Source organism: Balaenoptera physalus (genome assembly GCF_965194825.1).
Source record: "Balaenoptera physalus genome assembly, chromosome: 14".
NCBI classification, from domain to species: Eukaryota; Metazoa; Chordata; class Mammalia; order Artiodactyla; family Balaenopteridae; genus Balaenoptera; species Balaenoptera physalus.
The window spans coordinates 78,381,721-78,404,008 of record NC_138893.1 but is presented as its reverse complement, the minus strand read 5'-3'; the positions used below and the strand labels follow the sequence as shown (position 1 = coordinate 78,404,008).

The 22,288-nt window shown below is 52.5% G+C and overlaps 1 protein-coding gene across 3 annotated transcripts in view; it reads left to right on the top strand.

Moving 5' to 3' along the window:
• Nucleotides 1–16,106: 16,106 nt before the first annotated feature.
• The window catches only part of PPIF (peptidylprolyl isomerase F), a 24,243-nt gene continuing 18,061 nt past the window's right edge, over nt 16,107–22,288 (top strand). For 2 of the 3 annotated variants that reach the window (XM_082425764.1, XM_082425765.1), the window contains exons 1-6: nt 16,107–16,416; nt 17,669–17,699; nt 18,242–18,330; nt 20,104–20,200; nt 20,739–20,814; nt 22,158–22,284. In XM_082425764.1, the coding sequence (XP_082281890.1) occupies nt 16,228–16,416; nt 17,669–17,699; nt 18,242–18,330; nt 20,104–20,200; nt 20,739–20,814; nt 22,158–22,284 (609 nt within the window). In that variant the 5' untranslated portion in view covers nt 16,107–16,227. The remainder of the gene's footprint in view (nt 16,417–17,668; nt 17,700–18,241; nt 18,331–20,103; nt 20,201–20,738; nt 20,815–22,157; nt 22,285–22,288) is intronic. The other variant, XM_082425766.1, reaches the window with a different exon arrangement.

Sequence of the window (22,288 nt, the reverse complement as noted above, 5' to 3'; positions counted from 1 at the left end):
CTGGAATCACTTTCTGTTTCATGTTTGGTAATTGCAATCATTGTTGCTTTTGTTGTGGTCATCCATTTACAATGCTTGGTGTCAGTCTATTTATCTCTTGTAAAAATAAAATACAGTGTGTGTGTGGAAAAAAAAAAAAAACTTGTAGAATTTTTCATAATAGTAAAAAAAAAAAAAACAAAAAACTGCAAACAGCCTAGCTGTCCATCAACAGGAGAATGGATAAACTGATTGAATTATGTTCATAAAATGGAACCTTATCCAACTAGTCCAAAAGATGGATGAGGGTAAAACATTATGTTGGATAAAAGAAGCCTGACATATAGGAATAAGTTGTGCATAATTACTATGAAATTCCATCGTATGTGGAATTCAAGAACTCACAAAACTCATCAGAACAGAGATTGATTGGGTGTGGGATGGCTGGTTGAAAGGGAGTACAAGGGAACTTTCCAGGTGGATGGAAATGTTCTATACCTTGATTGGGGCTTTGGTCGCATAGGGATATACATTTGTCAAAGCTCTTCAAACCCTACTCCTCAGATCCGTGCATCTCACTGAATGTAAATCATACTTGAATAAATTTGGGGGTGGGGTGGGGAGCACCTCCTGGAAGTACTGAGGAGGTTTGACTGAGGCACTCAGGCTGGAGCACGTAGAGAGGCTCCTCCAGTCTCTAAGGTGAGAGGCTGTGGCCTGGACCTGGGGCAGGGGTCGTAGAATGAGGAGGGAGGGTGGGCAAGAGGGATGCAAAGGAGGTGGATAGAGCAGGATGGAGAGGACACTCCTGATTGACAGGAGGGGGGCAGTGGGGAGAGGAAGGAGGCGAGTGTGACGCTTGGGTTCCTTTCTCTGTACCTGTGATGCTTTAGCCATCAGCCTATTTCCGCTCCATCACTTGGGCTTCTAGCTGCCACCTGTGTCACCATCTTGTGACGTTCCCTGACTCATGGGAGAAGAAGCACAGATGACTTCAGCTCTGTGCGGTCAGCAGAGGGGGGCCCTTGGGGCTTTCCAGATGTGCTTGCTGTACTGTGGAGAAGAGGGTGCAGGCTTGGCAGGCCACCTCAGCTCATGAGTGGTTTGGGGTGCCCAGGGAACCATCAGAACTTCCAGTGTAAACCACCTGGGAGGTGTAGCCCAACCTCCCCATGTAACCAAGGAGAGAGCCAAGGTCCCAGAGGGCAGAGGAGTAGCTCAAGGCCTGCCTTTCTACCACCTCCTCCTGAAATGAAGCAGGACCCTATGGTCCATGGCCCCCCATGTCCTCAGGCTGCCTTTTGTCTGTGGAAAAACTTTAGCCAAAGAATAAGTTTAATCCGAGAAGTGAGAAAATGTAGAAACGAAGGAAAACACTCAAAGGAGACCAAATAATAACAGTTTAGTCAGTAAGCACAGTCAAGGACCTTTAGTTCCTGCTCAAGGGCTATAGATAATATTCTGAGCTGTATCCTGTGAGCTGTCTTGTAGATGCTGAAACCCCCGCCAGGTGGAAGAAGTTAACTACATGATGGCCAGACTGTAGCCACGACATAAGCTGCCACAATTCTGAGAACGGGCCTCAAAGAAATGGGAAAAAAAACGACCCTGGAACTGAAGACTAAATGTACTTAAAACAATCAACATGACGCCGGTCAGACCACCGATGACCAATTTCAAGATGACTGTCAGAGCTGACTGTGCTGTTTCTGCATGTGACCCCCTCCCTCCGCCTATAAAAGCTCTTGCCCATTGATTGTCAGTGGGGGGGAATTGGCCTTTAGATAGGCGTCTGCCTCCCCCGCCACCCCCCACCCCGGGTTGCCAGCATCCAAAATAAAGCAAACTTTCCTTTCCACTAACCTTGTCTCTTTACTGGCTTTCGAGTGGAGAGCAACCGGGCCCCACTTTCGGTTACACTCTCGTGCACCTCTGGTTTCAGCTGGGTAGGCAGCTGCTGGTGCAGTGGCCAGCACAGACCCTTCCCTCCCAGAGACCGTGGATGGGAAGCTGGTTACCCTACCCCTCGGAATATGGTACAGGAGGGTGGGGAGGCACAGAAACCCAGCCCACTCTCTCTGTGGGCCTCAGCAGGTGGGGTGCGTGATGGCCTGCGGCAGAGCTGGCAGGAAAGTCCCAGTTGTGTGTCACTCTGTCATCATTTACCCCACCCCTTGGACTTCCCTTAAGAGTATCCTCTCCTTGTCATCTGATCAAGCCCCTGCATCACCAAAGACTCAGTCTCTTCTCAAAAAATTCCTCTGAGATGATTTACTGAGTCCCAAGAACTGTGCATATTTGAAGGGCCATGATAAGGTTCCCTCTGGGTTTCTCCCTTTACCCCACGTCCAGGCAGGTGCACTGAATTCTTCCAGAACCAAGGAAACTTGGATGTATTTTTTTAAATGTTTTATCGAGGTGTACCATAATAATATAATGACTATAATATTAAACACACATCATCAGCGTAGAGTTCGATGAATTTTACACACACATCCACCACCCAGATCAAGATATAGAGCATTTCCAGAATTCCAGAAGGCTCCTTACACCCCTTTCCCGCTAACCTGACCCCAAAAGTAACAGCTATCTGATTTCTCTCACTTTAGATTACTTTTATCTACTCTTGCGCTTCCTATAGATGGAATCACACAGTAGACACTCTGGCTTTTTTTTTGCTCAATATAATGTCTGTGAGATTCACCCATGTAGTTGTATGTATAAGTAGTTGGCTCTATTTTATCGCTGGGTGGTACTCCATTGTATGGATGTATTCCAACGTGCGTATCTATTTTATTGTTAATGGGCATTTGGGTTGTTTCTGGTTCGGGGCTCTTATGAACATTCAAATATAGTATTTGTGCAGATGTACACACTCATTTCTCTTGGATATACGCCTAGGAGTGGAATTTCTCCTAGGTCATAGGGTAGCATGTTTTTATCTTTAGTAGATAAGTACCAAACAGTTTTCTGAAGTGATAGTACCAATTATACACTCCCACTAACAATGTATGAAATTTCCAGCTGTGCCACATCCTCACCAACCTTTTAATTCTAGCCATCCAAGTGGTTGTATAATGCTATCTCACTGGGGCTTTAATTTGCTTTCCCTTAATGACTAATGATACTGTGTGTCTTTTCATATGCTTATGGGTTATTTGGATACCTTTTTTTTTGTGAAATGCCTATTCAAGTCTTTGGACCACTGTATACCCGGCTGTTTGCCTTTTTGTGTTGATTTGTAAGAGTTCTTTATATTACTGGTTATGAACTTTTGTCAGATGTATGCATTGTGAATATCTTCTCCCAGTGTGTGGCTTCACTTCTTTATTTTATCTAGGTTTGAATTTTGTGGTTATTTTCTTCCAGTTTTATTGAGATATAAGTGACATACACTGTGTAAGTTTAAGGTGTACAGAGTAATGACTTGACTTACATACATCATGAAATGATTATCACAATAAGTCTAGTGCACATCCATCATCACATATAGATATGGCTTCACTTCTTTATTGCATTTTCTTATTGATGTCTTTTGATGAACAGAAGTTATTAATGCTAATGAAGCCTAAGTTATCCATCTCTTATGTTTTAGTGCCTTTTGCATCCTCTGTAAGAAATCGTTGAGAAGCCTAGGTTGTGTGCTGATAAGGGTTATGCAGCGTCTGTTCTGGCCTCCTCCCAGGGCAGGATTCAGACAGTTATTACTTAGCCAGCCCTGTCTGTGAAGTTGGCTGTTTATCAGTTCACCCACCCACCTATCCATCCACCCACCCACTCATCCCCCATCCATCTATCCACGCACTGATCTATCCTGTGTTTCTTTTTTTTTTTTTTTTTTTTTAATTTATTTATTTATTTATTTATTTTTGGCTGTGTTGGGTCTTCGTTTCTGTGCGCGGGCCTTCTCTAGTTGCGGCGAGTGGGAACCACTCCTCATCGCGGTGCGCGGGCCTCTCACTATCACGGCCTGTCTTGTTGCGGAGCACAGGCTCCAGACGCGCAGGCTCAGTAGTTGTGGCTCACGGGCCCAGTTGCTCCGCGGCACGTGGGATCTTCCCAGACCAGGGCTCGAACCCGTGTGCCCTGCATTAGCAGGCAGATTCTCAACCACTGCGCCACCAGGGAAGCCCCTATCCTGTGTTTCTTGCCATCACCTGTGAACTGAGTGATGACAGGGAGTGAGAGACTGAGATGGTGGTGGAATTACTGAGATGAACAAGACCCCCGAGGAGCTTATAATCTGGTGGGAAAAACACAACCTACATGAAATCCTTGACAGATTTCTATTTATCCTCATGCTGTCCTAAAATCTGTAGCTTTCATTCATTACTCTCTGAAACGTCCATTTATTTGTCTTTGTTCTGTGACACTTCTAATATCTGTAAAGAGTCCTGTTCCCACAAGTGTGAGCTGCAAATAGCAAAGGTGATTCTCACCTCCGTCATTTTAGGTACTTGGCCTTTATTGATATGGCCTGAGATAGTCAGCAGCCCTGGCCCACCATTGGCTTAAATCCTGTTTGTGACCAGCCTATACACAGAGAAGCGTCCCCCTGTCGGTGGGTGGGGACCCCTTCCCCAGGGCTGACTGGCCAGCTATGGATATTTGAAGTCTGGCCCTGTGGGGCCAGCAGGTGGCCCAACCCAGCAGCAGAGAAGTGGGCAGCGGGCCCAAGCAGGAGTTTCAATAGTCTGCTGTGCAGACGGATGGTCTCCTTCCTGGCTGAAGGGGGTAGACTCCAGCTCTCTGCTGCTGGTCTCGGGTTGCGCTGGGGCCTGGGGCCAATAGTGGGGAGGGTAGAGAATTTGCACCCGTCCTGGGGGGCCCTCATCTAACCTGTAGCCACCGACTTGGCAAATATACCTCATCTCCCCAGCCCAAGCCTATGCCTGCCTCCCTCCTCGAACTCTTTCTGGGGCAGTGGCTCAAAACCAACAAAAACAATGAAGAGCCCGCCAGCCCTGGCTCCGACTAGCCAGACCCTGGTCACACTCCTCTCTGATCTGACTGCCCAGAATCCTGCAGGCCTGGCTGCCATCCTGCCTGCATAGCACCTGCCCTCCCGACGACACTGGCTCTTTGTTGGAGGAGATGGCTTGTGGGGAAAGCCCTGGGGAGGGGCACAGCTGAGCGGGCCAGGCTGGCGCCAGGCGGGACTGGGGGGGCCTCAGCAAACAAGGCCTCCTAGAGAGCGGCCTGCGGGACGGGGGCAGGACCGGGCAGCAAGCAGCAGTCCAACCGCAGCGCCTGATGGGGCTGGAACAGGGATTGAGGATGGGAGGGCGAGCAGCCCCTGAGCCCCAGCCGCACGACCCTCCCCAGACACACACCCGCAGACACACAGACCCCCTCCCTCTCCCTCCCTCCACCTCTCTGCCCACGCTCAGCCCTCACGGTGACTCTGCCAGGTCTGGCTCAGAGGACCACATCCACTCCTGCCAGGGGTGACTGGACCCGCCTCTCTGATCCCTCAACAGGCAGACAGAGCCTGAGGGTGGCCCTTCTGTTCATTCTTCACTCGGAGCTTAGGGGTGACAGAGACCCCCTGACCTGAAGTCAGCCCTTCATGAGCTCTGTGGCCGTGCTGACTGAGAGGCAGACCTGAGCTGAAAAGAAGATCATTTCTACCCTCTCTCTGTACCAGGCAGGGCGCTAAGTGCTTGACCTGCAGCATCTCATCAGACCCCACAACAACCCGCAGAGGATGTACAGATCGTCCTCAACTTACGAGGGGGTTATGTCCCCATAAACACATCTTAAGTTGAAAATATCGTTAAGTCGAAAAGGCATTTAAAAACACCTAACCTACCAAGCAAGGTGGCTTAGCCTAGCCTACCTTAAATGTGCTCAGAAGGCTTACATTAGCTTACAGTTGGGGAAAATCATCTAACACAAAACCTATTTCATAATAAAGTGTTGAATCTCATGTACTTCATTGAATACTGTACTGACAGTGAAAAGCAGAGTTGGTTGTATGGATACAGCATGGCTGTCAGCGTATTGATGGTTTACCCTCGTGATCGCGTGGATGACCGGGAGCTGTGTCTGCCCAGCATCACAAGAGAGGATCATAACACATATAAATAGCTAGATTAAAATTCAAAATTAGAAGTATGGTCTCTCCCAAAGGTGTATCAACTTCACACCATTGTAAAGTCGAAAAATCATAAGCGGAACCATCGTTAACCTCCTGTTCTAAGAAGAACCATGTCAGTTGAGTCCCCTGAGACCACCCAGATAGTCAGCAGGGAGCCCTGGTGTGAGCTCAGGCTGCCTGATTCCTGAGCCCATGTCCCTAAATAGTGGGTGCAGCTGTGGACGGTGTCAAGTGGGAGGGCGGAGACCTTGACGGTCAACTCAGAAATCTGCTCCTTATCCTGGAGGAGATGGAAATTATCAGTGGATTTCACAAGGGAGAGATGTGTGTTTTAGAACGATTGCTCCAGACACAGTTTGGGCAGAGGGACCAGAAAGCAGGCTGTCTTAATGATCCAGCAGCCATGGAGGGTGCCCTGGGCCCTCCCTTCAGGAAAGAGTGCTCGGTTCAGTGGCAAGGAGTGGGGTGAGCTGGGAGGCCACACTCCTCTAGGCTGCCGCAGCAACAACAGTGCACGGTGGGATACGCCGGCCTGGCCACTTGAGCCCGATGGGGCTCCTGCTGGGTGGGCCCAGGCTTGGGCAGAACTACATGGGTTGTTGGAGAGATCAACAGGAAACCAGGAGACACGGCCCAAGGACAGCCTACCGTCAGAGAGAGCAGCCTTCCAGTGAGTTTGAACATCCTTTTTCTTATGATTACTGGCCATTTCTATTTTGCAGTTTGTGACCAGCCTAATCATTTCCTCTATGTGTTTTCTGTTGAGATGCTAACGTATTTCTTGTTAATTTTCATGAACAATTTTCCTCTTAAAGTTACACATACCACACTGATATTTTCCCTGGTTGTTTGAAAGCTCTTTAATCATGTAATGGATGTGAATTCTGGTCCACAAGCCCACGTATGCAAGATACACAACTAAATTTACTTTTCTATAAGTTAATTTCTTTTTTTAAGCTCCTATTTTGGCCCAAATGTTGGAAGCAATCTGAGTAATTTGGGGAAGACCCTACCCCCATCCTTTCTCTCAGCATTGCCTCTAAGTTCCTGGAGGTTACAGAGTGTCAAAATAGGGGTCAGGGCATCTGTCAGAGCTGTCTTTGCTGATCCCTTGGTGTCTACTGACATCCTTATTGCCACCTGACTCTTGTCCATGCCCTACCGTGATCTCATTCAACTACAAGACCTCCAGGTCTTCAGACTTACTGCATCACTCTGTGCTCTCTTGGGTCTCCCCAGGAAATATGTTCATTGCTCCTTATGCCACACCACGGCTGGAAGAGGGCTGGGGGACTCACTTGCTTGGACACACCCAGTCCTAGACCCACCAGCGAAAGGGGAGCCTGGGTTCTCATTCCTTTCTTGGACCCAAGAAACATGGCTCAAAATGTCCCTGCTTCTGGATTCCCCAAGCTCATCTGCAGCTTCTCATGTCTCTCCACGGGTCTAACTTACTTGCTTCCCCTCCATAGCCTTCCTCCTCCAACCCTTAGAGTCCCTTGTTGGTTGGGTCTTGTGGAAAGACTGGATGAGCAAACATGCACATTTTCTAAAACAACAGGGCTGTGTCCTGAGGGTTTTTGGAAACCTCAAAGCCAAGTATTGATTTTTTTGTCATTATTTCTGAAGACTGTCTGCCCCAAAGCATGGAGGGAAAGGACAGCAAGAGATACCTGGGAAATAAATAGAGGTCACTTTGCCCCAGCTGTGCCCATGGTGCCTTTGGCAGGGCGGATGTTTAAAGTATGCATGCCTCCAAAGAGTTCTGTATCTTCCTTTACAGTTCCTCCCATCTGCTTCTCTGCTTCAAAACTTTTGACCATTTTGAAACCAGTAACCATACGCCAGGACTCTCTTCTGCCTGTCATGGTTTCATGTTACATGTTACTCACCAACATGCCAATCAATGAATTTGAGGTTGTGCCCTGTTCTTTCTGCTCCCCCTAGCTGCTCCACCTTTGGGGTCTAAATCGCAGCGTCTCAGAATGGAACAGAGCCTCATGGGTTACCTGGTCGACCAACCACCCTGAGTAGGACTCTGCCTCTCTGTGGCATCTCTCCAGTCATGGGGAGTTTGCTACCTCAAAGTATCCTTATGTGATATCACTGATTGATAGAAAGCTTTCTTGTCTAAATAAGCCCCCATCTGGCTCCCGCTGGTCCAGCTTCAGGCCAAGGGAGCCCCACTGTGCTCTCTGTCTGCGATAGTCCTCGTCACTCTGGAGATGGCATCGTGCCCACCCCATCCTCTTGTGAACAGCCTTGCTAGAGCTGTCGCCTTGATTCCCCAGGTCCCCTGCTCTACTTCCTGGCTGCGTCTTCTGCTGAATTTCTGGGGCCTGTCCACGTGCAGCTGAGGCAGACACTGTGATCTCCCGATGTGCTCGGGCCAGCCCAGTACCAGGGCGTGTGATACTGACACAATGTCTTAGGAACACAGCCTGCCAGTTTATCAATTTTCCAAGCCTCTGCTCATCTAATATCTGAGATCTTTGTTACATAAATTGAGGTCTCTCCCAGCCTGACTTGTACCTGCTGACCTTTTGTACTAAAATTCAGTGACGATGGAGATTAGTTCTGGAATTAGGCCGAGTTGGGCCAAATACAGGCTGCTCGGCCACTTACTTAACGCCAGAGAAGGCCCTGTAACCTTGGACAGCTTTCATAACCTCTGCCAGCTTTGGAGACCTGATTTTTAAAGAGCAGTTACACTAGTACCTGTTCTTAAGGGCCATGGGAGGATTAAGAAATAATGTAGGGAATTCCCTGGCAGTCCAGTGGTTAGGACTCTGAGCTCTCATTGCCAAGGGCCCAGGTTCAATCCCTGCTCAGGGACCTAAGATCCCACAACTGAAAAAAAAAAAAAAAAAAGAAAGAAAGAAAGAAAAAAGAAATAATGTAAATTCTTACCATGTGCAGTTTATTGAGTGTGCAGTAAATGATGGCTATTCTTACTGTTATCAAGCATCTAAGACTATAGTGCTCATCTTAATTGGAAGAAAAAACCAACACTTGGCATCAATGGTGGGCAATCTTGATTACACAGAGGGTAAGTGATGTTGATTCGAAGGGATTCATTGAAATGGAGGAGGAAGAGGCATCAATGTTAGTAAGTAGAGACTCAGGGTTAAGCCAGTAGAGTCAAGAAAATTACACAGGTCAACAGGAGAAACAAACAGACCAGAAAAAGGAAAAGGGACAGCAGAATTGCAGGCCTCTTTGTCTCCTTGCAGCCATAGAGCAGAGACCAGATCTCAGACAAGGTCTGCCCAAGCAGTATCATAGTCTTGGCAAGGGCTCAAGTCCCATCTCTGGGGAACCTGGCAGTGAGGGCCCCTCCTTAGGATAATGATGCCAACCTGGGCTGGTCAACACAGGTGGGGGTGGGTTGTGCACGATGGCTAACCTGGACTTCCTTGGCAAGCTCTTGAGTCCTGCCGATGGCTCCTTTTCCTGCTGACTCTGGGCAGGAACTGCGTGAATAAACTCTGTGCCCGTGTTTACACATTGCTCACCTGTGCTAGTGGACGCCACCCCTGCAGGGGTGAAAGCCAATGGTAGATTCTCTAGGGCAAGAAGGCCCAGCCAGCGGGGGGACAGTGCAAGCTTTGAAGTCAGCGACACCTGGGGTCAGACCCTGCTCAGCCACCTGTTATCCGTGTGGCCTTGAGTGAGTCATTGGCTCCCACTCGGGCTTGGAGCTGTCACCACCACATGGGGACAGAAGCCTCTCCCTTGCAGAGTCATCACAAGGACTAGATGAGATTTCAGGTCTAAATCACCGAGCACAGTGTCAGGCTAGCTGGAAGAAAGGCTGCGTGGAAGGGATGATATCTGGCATAATTCCCCTAAGAGGTGCCACTTGCAGCCCACCAACTCCTGAAGGAAGACACACAGCCAAGGGGAACTGGGAAGAATTCCAGTCTCCACTTCACACTAGTGTGACCTTGGAGAAATCGCTTACCCTCTCTGGACGCCTATTACTTCATTTGTAAGACAGGGGTAATCCCCGATTTGCAGGTTCCTCCTGAGGATTGGGGCGGCTTCTAGGAAGTGCTTAGTTCAGAGCCCAGCACGGAGTCATCAAGTGAGGTACCGTTCCTTCCCCGAGGCCACCGGGATGCCCTGGCCAAACCGCAGCTCAGGCCCTCTCGCCGAGGGCTTCCTCCCAGCTCCCTTTCTCTCTCAGGCTTCAGGCATTCTCCTTCAGAGGAATGAGACAGAAACAGCAGCCCAGGGAATTCCCTGGCGGTCCAGTGTTAGGACTCCATGCTCTCACTGCCAAGGGCCCAGGTTCGATCCCTGGATGGGGAACTAAGACCCCACAAGCCGTGCAGCGCGGCCAAAAAAATTTTTTAATTAAAAAAAAACCCAGAAAACAAAACAGCAGCCCGGTCCACATCCTGTCAGGCCTATCTCTCAGGGCCGGTTGTCCCTGACTGTGCCCGTGAGGTCTTTGCCAAGAGCGGCTGGTGACACAAGCCTGCTGAGATGGCAGGTCAGTGCCCGGCTGTGTGTGGAGCAATGGGGTCGGAGCTGGGCTTTAAAGGGTCCTGGCTGGGTGCAAGGTGCTACAGGTATTATCTATTAGTTATCTGTGCTGCATAGCACATGACCCAACACCAAGGGGCTTAAAGCAACAAGCATGTATTATGTCAGGGTTTCTGTGGGTCAGGTGTCTGGGCGTGGTTTAGCTGGGTCCCCTGGCTCAAGGTCTCTCGGGAGGTTGTAGTCAAGGCGCCAGCTGGGCGGCAGTCACCCCAGGGCTGCCCAGATCACAGTGGACAGTAGGTACACTCAGAAGCGTGTTTCCTCAGCTCCACTCTGTGACCAGGTGGCTGGGGGGTGAGCCCTGTCCTGCCCTGCTGGCTGCTCCCCAGGGGCCCACAGCAGCCTGGATGGCACAGGTGACCTTTATTATTATTTTTTAAATTAATTAATTAATTAATTTAGTTTTGGCTGTGTTGGGTCTTCGTTGCTGCACGCAGTCTTTCTCTAGTTGCCGTGAGCGGGGACTACTCTTCACTGCGGTGCGCGGGCTTCTCATTGCGGTGGCTTCTCTTGTTGCGGAGCATGGGCTCTAGGCGCGTGGGCTTCAGTAGTTGTGGCACATGGGCTCACTACTTGTGGCTTAGTTGCTCCGCGGAACATGGGAATCTTCCCGGACCAGGGCTCGAACCCGTGTCCCTTACATCGGCAGGTGGATTCTTAACCACTGCGCCCACCAGGGAAGCCCTGCACAGGTGACCTTTAAAGCCCAGCTGGACTCTGAAGAGGAGTTTCTCTAGACCTCCCCCTTGAGGCCTGTCTCTTCTCACTGTGCCCACCACCACCCTGGGCCTTGAGAGAAACCCCCCTGCCCGCCTCTTCCTGACTCCCACAATGCTCTGCTTCAGACCATGCTCGGGACCAGACACACCCATGTTTCCTGGAAGCAGCAGAGGGAGGCTGAGGCATTGAGAATGACTTCGAGAAGCCTGGGAATGCCTCGGGAGAATTTCCCCAGAGGGTGACGTGAGCACAGTGGCCTGTTAGCAGGTTCTGGTTCACTTTTTTGGGTTCTCACCCAAGAACCTCTCTTCTGGGCTCCCTGTCAGCCCCCATGACAGATGCTCTCCTGGACCCCAGTTCCCCAGATGGAACCAAGAGAAATGAAGTCCAAGGCCTTCTTCTACCTAAGGCACATTGTCCCAGGGACAGACACAGGCATTGATCATTCATGAACACCCCGCCCCATGACAACAGCAGGGCCTCCTTCACTCCCAACCCCTCCTGGAAGGCTCTTCAGGACCCCTGTAACTTCATACCCTATGATGACCACAACATTCACCCCTGCCCGGCACACGGGCAACCTGGGAGAGGCAGGAGGTATTCTGTATCTGAGGGCAAAGCTCAGGCCCGGCGTTTATTAGGTGCTCTGAAAACATGTCTGCTGAGTGAATCTTGTAGAAAGGGCCGTGGCAAGTGTGAAGAGAGGGGTTTGACCACAGTTCCAGTACTTTGAGGTTGTGTGACCATGGGCAAGTTCCTGTCCCTCTCTGAGCTTCAGTTCTCTCATTTACACAGTGGAGATCAGAGCTTATAAACTATTGGCTCAGACGCCCTAGCTAGGTTGTAAATATGTTGTTTAGGGCTCATTCAGGGTTTAATTTTATTTTAAAATGAGTTCCCAACATTTAAAAGTTGGGAGATTTCCACTAAACATAATGTTTTTAGTTTTTATTGAAAAATGAAAAGATCTGGCTACACTGGACCCATTGTCCACATACAAAAATTAACTGGCCTGGGCAGGAGCTGCCCCTTTAATTGTGGTGTTTGGACACAGTCCCAGGTCCACTTATTCCCTATAGCCTTGCCCAGCACGCTTCACCCCAGTGTGTTTCTGCCTGGCCCCGACAGGTATCTGAGTTTGCAACCCCTGGATGTCAGCATGACCTGACTGTTCTTTGGCTCTGTGAGGCCTAAAGATGGCATTACAGGGTCCCTGAGTGATGAAATCCATTAACACCCTGGATAAGAAGCCACTTGGGCTGAGTGGAGAGAAACTGCTGTTTCTGAGGATGACACAGAGTCTATAAATAGCCGTAGAGGCTGAGTGGTGACACCTGCCCCATCTCACCTGGGCATGGCATGTTTCAGTTCATGGCTCAGCCCAGAGACAGTCCTTGCTCCTGAGGCCACTGAGGTCAGCACAGGTAGAAATGATTTCACAGCTGAGCCTGTGGGGAAGGTGAAATTTTCTCTGGCTCAGGCAAGAGGGAGTGATGATGTTTGATTTTTCAAAGAGGGTAGAAGGTGTAACATGGTGGGGATGAAGGATTGCACCATCCATGGCTCTCCAGTACTATCCAACAATGTTAGACCTCAGCCTGGCCTTCAGGATTCTCTGTGATTGCCACGCCCCTTCCCCTGCCAAGCTTTCAGCTCATGGTCAATATTGTAGCCTTTCTGGCTTCCCTGGTGGCGCAGTGGTTAGGAATCCGCCTGCCAATGCAGGGGACATGGGTTCGTGCCCCAGTCTGGGAAGATCCCACATGCCACGGAGCGGCTAGGCCCGTGAACCACAACTACTGAGCCTGCGCGTCTGGAGCCTGTGCTCTGCAACGGGAGAGGCTGCGACAGTGTGAGGCCCGTGCACTGCGATGAAGAGTGGCCCCCGCTCGCCGCAACTGGAGAAAGCCCTCTCACAGAAATGAAGACCCAACACAGCCAAAAATAAATAAATAAATTTATTTAAAAAAAAAAAATATTGTAGCCTTTCTTTGAAGATGCCCTGACCTCTCCTAGCTCTGGGCTGGCTTTGGCTTTTTCCCCCTCTGGAATCTCCTCTCTGCATCTTTTTGTCTCTGCCCCTCGAATGCAGTTGTCTCCAGGCTGACACCCTAGGCAGAAACAATTTCCCCTGTCCCCTGAGTTCCACAGTCCCCCAGCTAACTCAATCTCTATCTTGTTGTGTCATCTGTCCAAGGTTTTTGTCTCTTGCCCTCCCCACCCTGTGCCAATTACCAGCTCCTCAACGATAGTGACATATGCAAACCCTGCTCCTGGAGTCAGACAGAATCCTCCCAGCTCCAACACTCTGCCCTTGGGCAACTCACTCCCCAACTCTTGGGGCCTTGCTTCCCTATCTGTACAATGGAACTGCTTCTCAGGCTTCAGTGGAGAGCAGCCGAGCTAAGGGCTAGGCAAGGGCTTTGGGAACTAAAGTGGTTACATGAATGAAAGCAGCTCTTCCCTGGGTTAGGGCTGCTCATACTCCATTGGGTGGGAGATAAACTGAGGCCCTCCAGGAGCCGGCTTGAGAGACAATAGGGGACCACTAATACATTTGGCGTAGCTAAGGGCTATGTGAGCCAAGAGCCTGGAACTGATATGTGGGGTGACTCCTCTCTTCCTCTTTTAAACCTGCAGTATGCACTGATACAGGGGAGTATCTGCAAGATGTGCTGAGGGCCCAGATGGGGCAGGGGGCAAGCCAGCTTCCTACTCAGGCCTGTTCTACTTCAGGGCACAATCACGAAAAGAGAAGCCATTCCCCAGAACAGAGTGAGGCCCCGTCCTGGGCTGGGACCTGGGGAGCATCTAGGCTCCAGGATGCAGCTGGAGTATCATTGAGTGCAGGCCCCTCCTGGGCCAGGAATAGAGAAGGGGACTGTGGGCTTCCAGAAAAGGGTCAAGCCAGCATTCTCATGAGGTTAAGACACTTTGCTCTGACCCCTTGAATTGGCTTGGGTCAGCATTTTGCTTCCTGACCCCTTCCCAGGAGTCAATTCAGAGCCTGGGGCAGGTCAGTCTAGAACTGGTCCCAGCTGAAGGCCACCTGATTCCAAGGCCCAGACCCCACCCTCTTCTCTGGCCCCTCAGAACTCTGAGCCCCTGCAGCTGAGGCCCATTACTGTCTGAGCCCCAAACCCTGAGCAAAGACCATCTAGACGGGACTTCCCTGGTGGCATAGTGGTTAAGAATCCGCCTGCCAATGCAGGGGACACGGGTTCGAGCCCTGGTCTGGGAAGATCCCACATGCCATGGAGCAACTAAGCTCGTGGGCCACAACTACTGAGCCCACGAGCCACAATTACTGAGCCCACATGCCACAACTACTGAAGCCCCACGAGCCACAATTACTGAGCCCACATGCCACAACTACTGAAGCCCATGCGCCTAGAGCCTATGCTCCGCAACAAGAGAAGCCACCGCAATGAGAAGCCCACGCACCGTGACAGAGTAGCCCCCCGCTCGCCGCAACAAGAGAAAGCCAGCATGCATCAACAAAGATCTAATGCAGCCAAAAATTAAAATTAACAAAAAAATGACGCATACACACACAAAAAATGACACACACACACACACACAAAAGAATCAGAGGTTTAAAAAAAAAAAGACCATCTAGACTCTGTCCATCACTGATGCTCATGGCACAGTACTTAACAGTTGACAAAGTCCTCTCTCTCTTGTTCATTTTATCCTTGGAACAGACCTGGAAAACAAGCAAGGTAGGGATTAGCATCATCCCCTATTCTGTAGAGGGGAAACTGAGGCCCAGAAGGTCTGGGAGGACTGGCAGAGGCTGGCTGCGGCGACTCCAGGGTTCCCCTACCTCTAGGCAGTGCCTTCCTCTCTCTGGGCCTCATTTGCACATATGGAGAGTGCAGGTGTTGGCTCGGATGCTCTCTCGAGTCCCCTGCCTGTCATTCATTTCCTGTGGGCCTCCCATGCCCCCAGGCTTCTGTGAAGCCCACCTCAGCATGTGGGGTAAATCCACCTCACTGTGGTTTCTCCCGCTCAGTTCCCCTTCTCTTCCTGTCTTGCCTTCTTGCTTTTCCTTGGACTGGTCCCTGTGCTATGTTATCTGCAGGTGCAGTTTTGGGGTGAGTGCGGGTGGGAGGGGAGCTAGCAGCCGTCTGTCCTGGTTGCTAGGGATCAGGGCTGTCAGTCTATGGTCGGGGAGTAAGAGCCAGGCCCAGTCCTGGTGGAGGACTGGGGGCCTGGTAAGAGCACGACAGGCCCAGGCTGAGTCTGGAAGAGGGACTGGTTTCTAGAAGCATCTGGAGACAAGTCCAGGAAAGGACAAGGAGGCCTGTGGTCACCATGGGAGGTGTCTGCCTGCCACCTCTCGCTCTAATCCCGCTTATCATCTCCACCTTTCTTTGACTGACTCTCAGTGCCACGGTTTCTCCTGGTCCTCCTGTCTGTCTACAGGGCCTATGGGGCGAGGGGCGGCTGTGCAAAAATCTCAAATGTAGACTTTTGTTATATTCAGTGAAAACATATGGATGCTCGTAGTTTGGAGTTAACCACGTTTTAGCATTTTCCCCTTTTTTCATCTATTGGGACTCTCGCAAAATCGAATCGGCCTCCTTTTGCGAAGTCTTGTCTGCCCCTCAGGTCTCTGGCCCTGGTTGGGGTGTGTTCAGGAGACTTCATGCCCCCACCGCCCCACCGGCAGGGCTGCGCTGCCCGCTGGGGCCAGCAGGGGGAGCCCGCGGTCAGGCCGGAGGGGGCGGGATGGAGGCGGGGCCACGAGGCCGGCTGGGCCAATAAAGACGGCGGCACGCCGCCGCGGCTAACTCGGCCCTTTGGGCGCCCGTGATCTTCGCTTCTGGAGTCTCTGCTGGCCCGTCGCTCTCCCGCCCGGACCTGCACCCACGATGCAGGCGCTGCGCTGCGGCCCCCGTCTGCTCGGCCAGCTCTCCGGCCCGCGCTCCGCGCACCTGCGCCTACCCGCGGCCCGCGCTTGCAGCAGCGGCTCCCGAGACCCGTCCTCTTCCTCCCGGAACCCAGTCGTATACCTGGACGTGGGCGCAGACGGGCAGCCGCTCGGCCGCGTGGTGCTAGAGGTGAGACCACCGGACAGGACCGTGCTGGACTGGGCGTGGGGTACGGTCCCGGAAGAGCTCTGGACCCCGGGCCGGCGCTGTGCCTGGCTCGCTGAGTGACCTTGCTTCCTGCTCCTGGGCTCTGGGCCTCAGTTTCCCCATCTCTAAGGAGGGGCATCAGATTGCTCTCTCCAGGCCTCCCCTCAGAACTTTGGTCTAGTGGAGGCGGGAGGGAGGCCCCTGTGGAGGAGAAAGCTCAAGGTCAGATCATAGGCTAGGAGGGCCCGCCCCGCTGGCCGGGGTCGGGGAGGGGCTCCGAGACTTCACGGGGCGGGATCCTAAGCCCGGAGCTTCGAGGTGGGTTTCGGGGGCCTCCGGGGTCCGGGCGGCGGGCCCGGCTGGGCGCTCACACTGTGGCCCTTGCAGAAGGCGGAGCGGGCCCCCGCCCCGCCCTCGCCATCGGGCTCTCGGCGGAGCAAAGGTGGTTTCGGGCCGCCTCCTCTCCCAGCAGGGCGGCTGGCCCGGCCTTGGGCTCCAGCCACCAGACCTGGCATAGAGCTCCTGGAGTCGGGGTAGTGTGCTCGGAGCTCATCGCCGCAACTCCATCCCCAGCCACCCTTCCGGGGTGACACTCAGCGTCTGCCCTGGCTCTTTGGGCCTTTTTGAAAAACAAAGCAAGAAACACACCTAGTAGCCCGGAAGGTAACAGAGGAGAAGCTTGGGTGTAGCCTTCAAGCCCATTTTGAACAAAGGGGCCTCAGTTAAGCCTCGGTTCACTCTTCTGGAAAATGGAGAGCGCCCATTTATTTTAAAGGTTCGGTGCCAGTGTGGCTCTTGCAGCTGCGAGGCAAGAGGCAGGCTTAGATGGGACTTCAGCCTCACCTTTCGCCCACCCCTCCTGCCTCTCTCTGAGCCTCGGTTTCCCATCTGCCCACTGAGGAGCTTGGACTGGCTCCTCCCCAGGGCCCTCTCTCCAGGCCTTGAGTCTCTGATGCTTTGGGCCCAGCTGAAGTGGCTCTGCCAGTTCTGCCCCTAGAAGTAGGCCAGGATGGTGTTGTCATCTCTTCTGACAAATTAGGAAATCGAGGCTGCCTCCTCCCAGCCTGGAGTTCAGGAAGCAGCTGGCAGAAATGATAGCTGCTTAGGTGGCCTCCCACGCAGGGCTGGGAGTGACAGGAATGTGCTTTCCCCGTCTCCTGGGCCACCGTGCGGGTTGGGTCTCTCTTTCACCTGCCTCTGGACTGACCGTCTTGTCCTTCTTCTCTCCCCACAGCTGAAGGCAGATGTCGTCCCAAAGACAGCAGGTAAGACAGGGCCCAGGGCCTTCTGAGTCCAGTCTGGATGGAAGAGAGAGGGGCAAGGCAAGGTGGGTGGGGTGGTGAGAGGCATGAGAACCGTGACCAGATGGGAGTTCCACGTGTGGCTCAGCTGCTGAGTACCCTGGGGCAGCCGCTGGTCCTCCCTGAGCCTTAGGGCTGGCCCCGCCCACCTATCCAGTAGCAGCCGCAGAATCAGAAGATACACATACATTTCCTCTGGGACAACTTCCTCCCTCCTGGTGCCCGACGGGGCAGGCTGGTGGGTTCGCAGCCCTTGCTTGGACTCTCTGCCCTGCTGACCCGGTGCTGGAATAGCCAGGAGCATGTGCTCTTGCCACAGTGCTCGGACACTGAAGTCAGGGCGCCAGATGATTTGTCCCAGGTCACACAGCCAGCGCAGACCCAGGGGCGGGGGGGTCTTTCCATGTCTCAGCGGGGGGCAGGTAGAGAAGGCGCTGGCTGGAACAAGTTGTGGCCCCTGGGTTGAGGCCTGGCCCTGCTGACCTGCCTCTTCCTTCAACCCTCAGAGAACTTCAGAGCCCTGTGCACCGGGGAGAAGGGCTTCGGCTACAAAGGCTCCACTTTTCACAGAGTGATTCCGTCCTTCATGTGCCAGGTAGCGGGGGCCTCTCCCTGCCTTGGGTTCCTCTTCTCTAAGTGGGGATAGTGACTTGGATGCCTCGAAGGATTCTCATGGGGATTAACCAGCGTGCATGTGCCTGGAAAGTACTGAATGGAGGGCAACTGCGGTCACTCGCTCGGCCTGTCCTCTTACTCCGAGAGGCCGGAGCTTTTCCTGGCTGCCACAGGGCCTTCCCTGCCCCAGGAGTTAAGCAACAGGGCAAGCGGCAGGACGGCCCTGCCTGGCGGGGTCGGGAGAGTGAAGCAGTGGAGGGAGAACGGGCATCGGAGTGTGGATGTGCTCAGGGTTAGATCTGAAGGCTTTGGAGGACCAGCATATTCAGACAGTCTCTGCCCATGCCCCACAGTGTGTCCCACTGAGCACTTGGCATGGGAGATAAGGATAGAGAGGAGGAGGAGGAGGAGGGAGGAGACCGGGCACACACAAGAACACACAGGTCTGGACTTGGAGCTTCTTTCCAGAGAAGGGCATCTTTCTCAGTTAAATGAGTCTGTTCTTTAGTCATGTGTTCTGCCTCTTTTCAAAAGCATTAGTTTTGCTGTGTCAGATGTTTTGCAGGTAGGTGTTGAAAGCAAGAACTTCCCCCGGGGCCAGAACCTGAGCTATGCTGGGGGTTGTCCTGTGTGAGGTCAGACCCTGCTAAGACAGGGGCTAGTGTCTGGGGCCAGCAGACCTAGAGGCAGGGGCATGAATGTCATGACCTCTTTGAAGTCCTTTCAGCCTGGAATTCTCCTCCCCCCTTCCCTCCACCCTGACCTGGTGGCTGTCATCACATCGTGGTGAGTGGCAGTGGGTTGAATGTGACAAATTCAGGGAGGGGTGAGGGCTGTGGCTGTGAGACAGGCCTGGCCCCGTCCCGTGGCTCTCAGCTGCGACGGCTCCCGGCTCTACCCGAGGCTGTGGATGAAGCAGGAGCTGAAGTGGATGTCCCAGCCGGGCTAGGGTCTTCCTCGGAACCACAGCAGGCAAGGGCAGAGACTGCAAAGCTGGAGGGCTCTCGGAGGCATGGGATGGTAGCGCCGGGATGCCCAGGCCAGGGTTTTGAATCATCCCTCTCTGGGGACACATTATTGGCATTTGGGGATGCTTCAGCCGGGCTGGTCAGGTCACCCCTGTTGCCTGAGGATCCCATCTCAGGAAAACAGCAGGATGACCATGGCCGGGGGCTGGGGTTCTGCGGCAGCTGGCAGCCCCTGGGCTCTTCTGGCCGTGGCTCCCATGGAAGCCTCAGGTGAGCTGTGAGGAATGACGCCAGCCCTGGGTGGGCTCTGTCCCGGGCCTGGTGAAGGGGAGATGCTGGGACAGGGAGGGGGACTCAGTGTAGGGAACTGGCTCTGTGCTGGCTGCTGCCACCCCCCACAGACCCCACTTGGGAATGAGGGTTCCTGGTCTTCTCCCTATTTACCCTCCAAGAGTTGTGGGTAGAAAATTCTAGGTCACTAAGAAGCATCTTGGAATGGCTGAGATATTTTTAAGGATCATTTAAAAACTCGCTCAGACAAAAATGAATCATTCGGAAACCAGGGTAGTTATGGTGGCAGAAAATATTTAAGCTTTATCTTATTGTTGCTTATCTTCCTTAGTATTGTATGCGTCCTTCTACCATTGGATGTTTTTTGACCTCTTTGCCTGAGGGCTTCCGGCTGGGTGGCCCCTGGATGGGCTGGGGGCTGCATCCTAGCGCTGGAGTAGCACCCCTCTGCCAGCTCTGGTGGCGACGTCTCAGCCGATGCTCTGTGCCCGCAGGCCGGCGACTTCACCAACCACAATGGCACCGGCGGGAGGTCCATCTACGGGAGCCGCTTTCCTGACGAGAACTTCAAACTGAAGCACAAGGGGCCAGGTGAGTACAGGTCGCCAGTCCCCGGGCCATGTGCCCCGAGCTATGACCCTGCCTCTGCCATCCCAGCAGGCTGGAGGCTGCAACCTGATTGCTCCATATGATTGCTCCATATCTGATGTCATTGCTTCCTTCCTTCAATGCTCTGGGTGGGCTTGTTGGGTTTTCCTAGAGCTTTTTCATTCTGAGCTCTCAGTTTCAAAACCAAACCTTCCTTTGAGAACGTGGGGGAGAGAGCCTTTAAGCAAAACCCCAGCGTTGTGTCAGACCCAAGGCGCGATGTGGCAAAGTCTAGAGTTCAGGGCTGGGGGTCCCGCTCCGGCTCTACCACTGAGAGCTTCCACGAGGCCCTTTTCTCCTGTGGCGGCAGAGGCGGACAGGCCCTGGGGAGCTGCGTCCTCTGGGCCCTGGTTCCCTCTTCTGAGCCCCAGCATCTTCAGGCTCAAGCATCCTTGATGTGGTTTGCCCCATCTGCTCATCTGAGTGACTCCCGTGTGAGATGCCTCCTGGGGCAGCCTGGTCATCCTGCTTGTGTTTGCAGGTGTTCTGTCCATGGCAAATGCAGGCCCCAACACCAACGGCTCCCAGTTCTTCATTTGCACCATAAAGACAGACTGGTGAGTTGCTTGCTCCTGGCTCCAGGCCCTCTGGGAAGATGGGGTGGCCTTGCAGCTGGAGGGGGAAGCTAGTTTGAGGCTGGACTCTGCTGTGGGACAGTAGCCCTCACCCAGGCTGTGTGTCTCTATGAGAGAAGGAGAAAGTTTGTGAAAGGATTGAGGGAGAATTTGGGTTATTCTTGTAACTGTCTTTATTAAGCTTCCCATTGTTGCTGTCAGCTCGAGTTTTCTCAGTGTGTTTTGTGTGCATGTGTGTGCGCACACATACACACACACACACACACACACACACACAGAGGAAAGGATTCTTCTACCAAATATATTTGTGAAATGCTGCGGAACATATTAGGTCTCAAGATGGCCTGTGGCAGAAACCTGTTTGCTTGGTTTAACCCGCTATTTCCCTGGCTTACTTGACCTTGGAATGCACCTTGGAAAATGCTGCAGGAGTCGTTTGGATATCACACCGGATTTCTCATCAGGCATTAGCATGGGCCTGCAAATAGCTACCAGCCCCTTAGAGCCCTCTTTCCCAATGCCCTTGTATTTTAAGGATGTTTCCCAGGTAAATTTTACACTACCTAGTAAGTTTCTCTGCCCAAAGTCCCCTGTGTCCTAGCCCTGAGGCATCTCAGGGAGGTGAGGGGACAGCAGCTGGCCTGGAGCCAAGACTAAATAAAGCCCATTTCCAAGGACTTTAGGGAGACCTGGGTAGTGGGGCATACTAGTGGTCTCTACCCTCCGAGCCAGAGGGACACGGATGTCAGGGTGGGCAGGTTGTTGCTGGCTCTGCCTGCCCTCCTTCCGGGGAACCCCTGGTGGATCCTGAGGTATAACCAGTTTTGGCCTTGCTGGCCCCGAACTAAGCTGCCTTTTAGATTCTTGGGACTGTCTCAGATTGAGAGCTGCTTGGGACTCGCATAGGTTCACCACACGTATTATCTTGGCTCTCACCTCAGAATTTATGACTGTTAAGATAGTTCCATTTACACAGACCTCTTATTTCTTCAGAGTAGTTCAATATCCCTTTATCTCCCTGTGCAGAACGAGAATAATTCACTTTTTGTAGGTGAGGTTCCCAGGATTCAGGTTAAGTGGCCTGGGGTGAGGTCACACAGCAGGTGAGGCAGAACATAGCCTGGGAGGGAGCCGTCATCTGATGTGTTCTGGGGGGCTCAGCAAGGCTCGATACTGGAGCTGTGAGAGGTGGGGCCAGCTTTTCGGTGTGGGTTCCTTTCAGAACTGCTGTTTTTTGGTAAATAGTCCCACGACCGAGGGGCTGTGACCCTGGGCGACACTGCACCACCCTCGTTTCTGCTTACCTGGCTCACCTCTCCTCACAGGCTGGATGGCAAACATGTTGTGTTTGGCCACGTCAAAGAGGGCATGGATGTCGTGAAGAAAATAGAATCTCTTGGCTCCAAGAGTGGGAAGACATCCAAGAAGATTGTCATCACGGACTGTGGCCAGGTGA